General features: G+C 46.0%; 1 protein-coding gene across 1 annotated transcript in view; it reads left to right on the forward strand.

Annotated features, from left to right (window-relative positions):
* The window catches only part of LOC147124969 (2-Hydroxyacid oxidase 2-like), an 89,573-nt gene extending 81,266 nt beyond the window's left edge, over positions 1-8,307 (forward strand). The window contains exons 6-7 of the mRNA XM_085995412.1: positions 7,857-7,926; positions 8,045-8,307. Coding sequence (XP_085851538.1) covers positions 7,857-7,926; positions 8,045-8,100 — 126 coding nt within the window. The 3' untranslated portion in view covers positions 8,101-8,307. The remainder of the gene's footprint in view (positions 1-7,856; positions 7,927-8,044) is intronic.
* The last annotated feature ends 922 nt before the right edge of the window (positions 8,308-9,229 follow it).

Consider the following 9,229-nt stretch of genomic DNA (forward strand, 5'->3'; position numbering starts at 1 on the left):
TTCGGGGTGGCTTTGGCCCTGCAGACGTTAGCGTAGTGTCCCTTCTTCCCGCAGCCCGAGCAGATCGCGTTTTTCGCCGGGCAGCGTGCTCTGGGGTGTTTTGCCTGGCCACAGAAGTAGCATTTCTGGCCTTGGGGCACTGCTGTCTGGCCTTGGGACACTGCTGCGGTAGTTGGGCCGTTGCTGGGGTGTGGCTGGGGTGGCACGGCGCTATGAGGCGGTCCTACCGTGTCCCAGGCTGTCATTCCCCGCGGCGTCCACGGTGCAGAGGAGTAGGCATCCATGCCCCGGTAGGCTGCATCCAATGATAGTGCGAGTTCAGAGGCCTTGTTGAGGTCGAGGTCACTCTGCTCCAACAGTCGCTGTCGGGTGTAATTGGATCTGTGGCCCGCTACTAAAGCGTCCCGGATAAGTTCCTCTGTGTACACGGCGGCCTTTACATCCTTACAACCACAGGCCCGGCCAAGCACAGACAGTGCCTGAAGGTATTCCACGGTCGATTCCCCAGGTTGTTGTTTACGACTCCCCAGAAGGTGCCTGGCGTACACTTCGTTCACTGGGCGCGTGTACTGGTCCTTGAGGAGCTTGATAGCGTCCGCGTACGAGGTCGCGTCTTGGATGACCGAGTACACTCGGTGGTTCACTATGGAGGTCAGGACATCCAGTTTGTCCTCGTCCGATTTGATTGCTGCGGAGGCGGTCAGGAATTTTTCGAAACACTTAAGCCAGTGAGTAAACTTGGTGGATGAGTCCGCCTCCCGATGATCTAAGTCCAGGCATGCTGGTGTGAGGATCTTCTCCATTATAAAAATTTTGTTAATAAAATTGATGCGCTATCAATTACTCATAAAAGACTGAGAGTTAAGAGAGTAACTAAAGGCTTTTATTAACAAAAGAATGAAGGTCTGCCTCGAGTGGTCGACCGGTCCAGAATACAAAGGGGGCTGGGGAGCAGTCACCTTTATACTAGGACTTGTGGGAGGAGTCAGCCGAGGCATGTCCAGGCATGTACACAGTGGAATACAAACAGTGGTTTACCACAACAACTACCTGTGTTTCGGCTAAAACCTGCAGGTGGGAATGGACCCATAAAAATACTGCACCGGAATCATATCCTGCCATTGGGACAGCAAGTGCGTCTGGATCCCCCAGCGGATAATGAGCCGACACCTAGTAGGAGAACCCTGCAGAGAAGAAGAAGGAAAAAAACGAGAAACCAGGAAAACTTTGTTCCAGAAGACAGAACACCCATGACACAGTGTGTGGATCATGAGGAACCTGATGAGTCGGAAGATGAAGAATGGGATCTATGGTACGACCTCCCAGAAAGACGCATAAGACAGAATCTGGATGAATTGTCTGAACCATTTAGCTCAGACTTGGACATGGTCTGGGAAGAACCAGATGCTTCCGAGAAGGAGATAAAAGAGACTGAAAGGCATGATAACAAAGGAACCAACGCCTCCAATGTAGTTGAAGGAACTGAAGACCGGGTATCCGAAATAAGGAGCTCACAGCGAGTTAAGAAGGTTCCTGAAAGATTGACATACAGTACACTAGGAGTGCCAAGTGTAATGATAGCCCCTACGGTTCGATATGTTACCTCCCTTTATACATGGTTGGGAAGCATGCAACCCCTTATGTGTAAAGTTCATTAGTCATGGGGACATGCCTATATTTGGTAGGGGGGAGTGTAATACCCACTGGAAATGTTATGTACGCTAAGTATGGTTATCAATCTTTAACTTAGACACTGTATTATCATTGTTATAAATCCCTGGGTTAAAGTTGCCCATGTGAAGGTACGGCAAGAACTTTTAAGGACACAATGTGACTAAGAGCAGACTTTCCATAATTCTGCACCAGTATCAACTGTTGCAGACAGTGAGGCTGCTCAGTCTCCAGGCAGAAACCCCAGGAGGAAGGGGTGGAGTCGGGGTTTTCAAGCGGGAAACGGGAGCGACTGGAAGAAAAGAGGGCAGGAGCTCTGAAAAGAGGGCTCAGGAGGCAAATGGCTGCCGCATCCCATCCCGGGCTTCCAAACTCGGCCGCCACCCTTCGTATTAGTAGCTCTGCATCCAGAACTCAAAGTGGGATTCAGTGATCGTGAAGAGAATTCAACGAAGGGGTTCAGAGTCGTAAGTCTTGCAGACATTATACATACCATGAGCTCCAACTTAAGCGCGCCAACGAAAGAGTGCACTCGAATTTGGACACAGGGACAGATTCTCCTTTGAATCCATATAAATGGAAAATGTATGTTTATTATGTCTAGATTCATTCTAATGTATGCAAATGTCTAATTTAGGTCATTGACCCGTAATCTTCTTATACTGTCTGACGTTAAAACTATAAAGTAAGATAATTAGAATTAAGCCATTGTAGTAGTGATCTCCTTACTGGACTATAGAATACTGTCTACAACAGAGACCACATCTCACATATATCTAGAGAACCGTGAAGGGGTTACAAATATAAGAGTAAAGAAGTCTTACTACAATTATTCAGGGCATTGGTGAGGCCACACCTGGAGTACTGTGTACAGTTCTGGCCTCCTTACTTAAGGAAAGACATACTTGCCTTTGAGGAAGTGTAATGAAGGTTCACTAGATTGGTTCCTGGGATGAGGGAATTGCCCTACGAGGAGAGATTGAGTAGACTAGGCCTATATTCCCTAGAGTTTAGAAGAATGAGAGGTGATGTAATTGAAACATATAAAATTCTTAAGGGGCTTGACAGGGAAAATGTTTCCCCTGGCTGGGGAGTCTAGAACACGGGGTCAGAGTCTCAAAACAAGGGGTCGGCCATTTAGGACTGAGATGTGGGGAAATTCCTTCACTCAAAGGGTTTGTGAATCTTTGGAATTTTACCCCAGAGAGCTGTGAATGCTCAGCCGTTGAGTATATTCAAGACAGAGATCGATAGTTTTTTGGGAACTAAGGGGATTACGAGATATGGGATTAGTGCGGGAAGGTGGAGTTGAGGTACTGCTTGCTGCACTGTCACATATGTCCTGGCTCTTTGGCAATAGATAGGGAGATCAGCATCACACCCAGCAGCCATTTCCTGCCTGATGCATACTGACCTCTGTGGGTAACATCTCTGTAAAGAACTATGATTGACATTGTAACATCCTTCTATTTGATGTTCTATCTATTTCTGCTGGGGGTTGTGGTTGGCAGGAGGGATGGGAATATTTTTGTTGGAATCAGGAGTACTGATGAGATCGCTGAAGGACCTGCTGAGCCTGCAAGTGGGCAGAAGCTGGATAAATATCCCTTGAGACACAGACACTGAACCAATGTTTCAGCATGTATATTAATTCAACTCAGTCACTCAATTAGAAAGCCCTTCAAGCCATTTCCTGAAATCAGCATAGTTTAAAACTATTTTTTTTTTAAAGTAATAAATAAAGCTGATTAGAATGTCTAGTCATTTTGAGAAGTGTATGCTGAGGTTTCCACTTTAAACTCAACATCTGGCCAACATAAAAAAAACTATGAGGGAGGAGATGCCGCCATAAACCACAAGAGTCTTTCTCAAATTCAGTTGCACTTTATTTGTCAGCCATCTTAGTTCACGCTGAAAACAGGGCTGTTCAACAAAGGAAAGGGTATTCTGAAAGCTATCTGTAATGATCAGTAACATGTCATTCTAGAATGGTACACTAGGTGGAGCTATAAGTTTAGTAAGGGGCTACCCAGAAGGCAGTAGTCAAGATGGATGCCTGTACACTAGTCCACATGTCTGAATAAATGACTAGCTCAAGCTAGCTGTTCATAATGAAAACGTCTATTTATTTATGAACATAACATGGTACCAGGATTGGTAATATCTGCTGAATATTGTGAAACGCGACATGGAGAATTTAAAGCCACCGGAGGGTTTGAAACTCACGGGGAATGTCGACTGCAATTGGCGGACTTTCAAACAACAATTCGAACTCTATATTGCTGCCATCGGATACGGTATGATGCCAGACGCAAGAAAAATAGCGTTGCTGCTCACGGTTGCAGGCCCGCAGGCGATAGAGGTATTTAATACGTTTGTATTTGATCAAAAGGAGGACAGAGAGAAAATGGACGATGTGCTAAAGAACTTTGATACACATTGTTCTCCCAAAAAGAACGAGACCTATGAGAGGTACGTGTTCCATTCACGGACACAGCAACAAAATGAGACTTTTGATAGCTTTGTGACCGATCTGAAACTGAAAGCACAGACATGTAATTTCATGAACTGAAATCATCCATGATTCGTGACCAGATTGTGTTTGGTATTCATGATAAAAAGGCCAGGGAACGTTTGTTGAGAGAAACCGAACTAACATTGGAGGATGCTGTGAAAATATGCCAGGCCAGTGAGCTACCTCAACAGCACACAAAGACTTTCAGTGAAATTAATAATAATGCAACTGTAGTGAATGACTGTGCTGCTGTCGGTGCTGTGTCCTACGAGGGGAAGAAACGTGGGCAGAACAGAAATGCAAAGCAATCGGAGGATGGAACTTTTAATTGTAAACGCTGTGGTTACCAGCACCAGTCAAGACAATGCCCAGCGTTTGGAAAAATGTGCACAAAATGTAATGAAAGAATCACTTTGCCAAACAATGCTTTTCAAAAGTAAATGGACAGAAAATAGATCGCTTAGGTGTATGCACACTCAAAGTGACAGTCAAAGACAAAGTGCATCATCTCATGTTTTCTGTTGTGGCTGAAGGACTTGATTCACTACTAGGTGACAAAACTTGTGAGGACTTAGAACTGGTCAAGAGAGTCTACCATATTAACTGTACCATAAGCAGACCAGATGACTCAGTGGATTCTGTAGTGAATAATTTCCAGGATGTGTTCAAAGGATTTGGCGTTCTACCATTCACTTACAAGATCCAGCTAAAGGAGGATGCTCAGCCAGTGGTACATGCTCCACGGAGAGTTCCAGCACCCCTGCGTGACCGGCTCAAGAAAGAACTGGACAGAATGACCACACGGAGTCATCAGGAAAGTCGAAGAGCCAACAGACTGGGTTAACTCCATGGTATATGTAAAGAAAAAGAACAATGATCTAAGAGTATGCATGGATGCAAAGGACTTAAATGCAAACATAAAACGTGAACACTACCAGATTCCCAAGCGAGAAGCAATCACCAGTGAAATGTCAAGTGCCAGACACTTCACAAAGCTCGATGCCTCACAAGGATTTTGGCAACTAAAACTGGATGAAGAGAGCACCAAATACTGCACCTTCAACACACCATTTGGCAGGTATTGTTTCCTCAAAATGCCTTTCGGGATAATATTTGCATCTGAAATCTTTCATAGAGCGATGGAACACATAATTGAAGGTCTGGAAGGAGTTCGGGTCTATGTTGATGACATCATAATCTGGGGCTCCACACTGAAAGAACACAATGAGAGACTGACTAAAGTGCTACAGAGCATTCGCCAGAATGGACTGAAGCTCAACAAAGTCAAGTGTCAGTTTGGCGTCCAGGAAGTCACTTTCCTAGGAGATAATCTATCTGGTAAAGGAATAGAGCCAGATATGGAAAAAGTAAACACCACACTCAACATGCCCCGACCCACTGACAAAAAAGGAGTGCTACGCATCATGGGGATGATAAACTTCATTGGAAAGTTCATTCCTAACTTGTCAGCCAAGACAGCCTGTCTGCGAGACCTGCTACATAAAACAAATGAGTTTGCATGGACAGAAAGACATGAACAAGAGTGGATGAACCTCAGAACAGTGCTGACAACCACACCTGTACTCACCTTCTTTGACCCAACAAAGAGAATCAAAGTGTCAATGGATGCATCAAAAGATGGCCTAGGCGCAGTCTTGCTACAAGCAGAGGGTGAAGATTGGAAGCCTGTTGCCTATGCCTCCAGGTCTATGACTAACTCTGAGTGTCGCTATGCCCAGATTGAAAAGGAATGTCTTGGCTTGGTAGTTGGACTACAAAAGTTCCATGGCTATATATATGGACTTCCCACCTTCAGAGTTGAGACAGACCACTGCCCACTGGTTGCCATCATAAAAAAAAATCTGAATGAGATGTCTCCAAGGATTCAACGACTCATGATGAAGCTGCAAAGATATGACTTTGAACTGATCTACACACCAGGCAAACACATTGTGTTAGCAGATGCACTATCCCGAGCACCCACAATGAGTCATGTGAGCTCTACTGAGGAAGACGTGGATGTTCATGTGAGTATGGTCACTGCTGCGCTGCCCGTGTCAGACACAAAATCAAAGCAAATAGCAGAAGAAACAGTAAAAGATACAGTATTACAAACGGTAATAGAGAACATTCATCATGGTTGGCCAAAAGTTTCCTGTCCAAAGTACTATCACATCAGGTCAGAGTTAAGTGTCGCAAGTGGACTATTACTAAAACAGAACAGAATAGTCATTCCACAGGCTCTACGTCAAGACATGCTCAAAAGGATTCATGAGGGACACCTCAGAATTGAAAAATGCAAAAGGAGAGCAAGAGACACTATTTATTGGCCTGGCATAAATAAGGACATTGAGAACATGATAGGCATATGTGAGACATGTCAGAAACACCAAAAAAAACAAGCAAAGGAACCAATGATAGTAGCTGACTTACCAACAGCACCATGGCAAAAAGCTGGTATGGACCTCTTTCATTTGAATGGTAAAGACTATCTAATAGTGATTGACTACTATTCTAACTATCCTGAGATGGCGCTGCTCTCAAGCACATCAGCAAGCAGTGTCATAATGCATGTTAAATCCATCTTCGCCAGACATGGAATTCCCAGGATTGCCGTTAACGACAATGGTCCGTGCTTCAACTATAAGGAGTGGCAACAGTTTGCAGCACATTATGACTTTCAGCACATCACATCCAGTCCTCTGTATGCTCAGTCGAATGGTAAAGCAGAGAAAGGTGTTCAAGTTCTCAAACAGCTACTGAAGAAAGCAACAGAAAGCAAGCCTGATCCTTATCTCGCCCTGCTGAGCTACCGAGCCTCCCCTTTAGACTGTGGTTCTTCACCTGCTGAACTCCTAATGGGTCACAAGTTGCACACCACGCCACCCTGCTGTGCAAAAGAAAAGCAGAGTAAGGAATTGAGACAGAGACTTCAACTGTTAAAGCTGAAACAGAAATCACACTATGACAAGTCATCCAAAACTCTGAAACCATTGACAAGGGATGATGTTGTCAGGATTGAGGATCCAGGTGCATGGAACAGGAAAGCTACAGTTCTTGAGGAAGTAGGACCAAGGTCATACACTGTTAGAACTGAGGAAGGACAGATTCTCAGGAGGAACCGCCGTTCCCTCCTGAAAACACAAGAAACTATCCAAGAGCAAATCAATGACAATGCCGCAACTGAACCTTGTCACTCACCACCAGAACAATCTAACACAAACACACATACAGGCTCTCATGAAAACACATCAGACTTACCTGTGCTGAGAAGATCCACACGTGAAGTATAAAAGCCTGATAGACTTAATCTTTGAGCACAAAGAAAACTATAATAAAAGAATGAAAAGCTTAGAGTTCATAAAGTAAAGCTTTGAAAATGTGTTGACTGTTGTGAAGATGTTTATGTCATTATGATTGATTGATATTGATTTTGTTTAACCTCTAAGAAAGGGGGATGTAATGATCAGTAACATGACATTCTAGAATGGTACACTAGGTGGAGCTGTATGTTTAGTAAGGGGCTACCCAGAAGGCAATAGTCAAGATGGATGCCTGTACACGAGTCCACATGGCTGAATAAATGACGAGCTCAAGCTAGCTGTTCATAATGAAAACGTCTATTTATTTATGAACATAACACTAACGATTTGTTACATTTTCACAACAGGGTGAAGAAGGAGTTAAAAATGTACTTCAGATTTTAAAAGCTGAGCTTCATACAGCAATGGCTCTATCCGGTATGAAATCTTAATGTTCTCACTTTGCAAGATGATCATAATCACTAGTAGCAAATGTACTGAGGTTTGCAATGTACGGACTGTTCTTAAGTCGCTGACAAATTGTTTTCTATTGCAGGCCACAAAACTCTCTCTGGGATTGAAAGGACACTGGTGCAGTTTGCAAAGCTTTAAGAAAAGTGGATTATCATCAATGATTACAAAAAAAAATCCTAAATGAATGAAGTCAGTGTTTTAAACAAAGTGATTAGCTACGTTGATTGGGATATTTCATTGATGAAAAAGCTTTTGCATTTTAGAAGCCCGCTGTAATTCTCTTTGTTCTGTTAATTGATCGGCTGATGTCAGCAACAGGTAAACATTGACTATCTGTTCAAAGCACAGGGCATGAATTGACTTGGTTTGTATGCAGCACCATCTTAACACTAGACTTCGAACCCTATCCTTTAGTCCAGAAATTCCTGGAGGGGTGGGGGAGAAGTATGCACCGGAGGTGGGGGGGGGGGACGGGTGGGGGAGAAATATGCACCGGAGGTGGGGGGGGGAGGGGTGGGGGACAAGTATGCACCAGAGGTGGGGGGGGGAGGGGGGGGAGAAGTATGCACCGGAGGTGGGAGGTGGGGGGGAGTGGGCGAAGCATGCACCGGAGGTGGGGGGGGAGGGGTGGGGGAGAAGTATGCGCCAGAGGTGGGAGGTGGGGGGGAGAGGGAGAAGTATGCGCCAGAGGTGGGGGGGGATGGGGGGGAGAAGTATGCACCGGAGGTGGGGGGGGATGGGGGGGAGAAGTATGCACCGGAGGTGGGAGGTGGGGGGGAGAGGGAGAAGTATGCGCCAGAGGTGGGGGGGGGGGAGGGTGGGGGAGAAGTATGCACCGGAGGTGGGGGGGGGAGGGGTGTGGGAGAAGTATGCACCAGAGGTGGGGGGGGGAGGGGTGGGGGAGAAGTATGCACCGGAGGTGGGAGGTGGGGGGGAGGGGGAGAAGTATGCACCGGAGGTCGGGGGGGATGGGGGGGAGAAGTATGCACCGGAGGTGGGAGGTGGGGGGGAGAGGGAGAAGTATGCACCGGAGGTGGGGGGGGGAGGGGTGGGGGAGAAGTATGCACCGGAGGTGGGAGGTGGGGGGGAGGGGGAGAAGTATGCACTGGAGGTGGGGGGGGAGGGTGGGGGGATTTGGGGTGGAATCTGGATCCACCAGGTTTCTGCTCTATGATTTTGATCTGGGGGTGTCGGGCGGACAAGTCTTCGGCCTGCCCTCCCTACTCCGCATTCTGTTTTGCCGGCATGTCCAAGGGTCATTCCTGGG

The sequence above is a fragment of the Somniosus microcephalus genome, chromosome 1 (genome assembly GCF_052327205.1).
Source record: "Somniosus microcephalus isolate GS21.2 chromosome 1, FLI_Smic_1.0, whole genome shotgun sequence".
Classification (NCBI taxonomy): domain Eukaryota; kingdom Metazoa; phylum Chordata; class Chondrichthyes; order Squaliformes; family Somniosidae; genus Somniosus; species Somniosus microcephalus.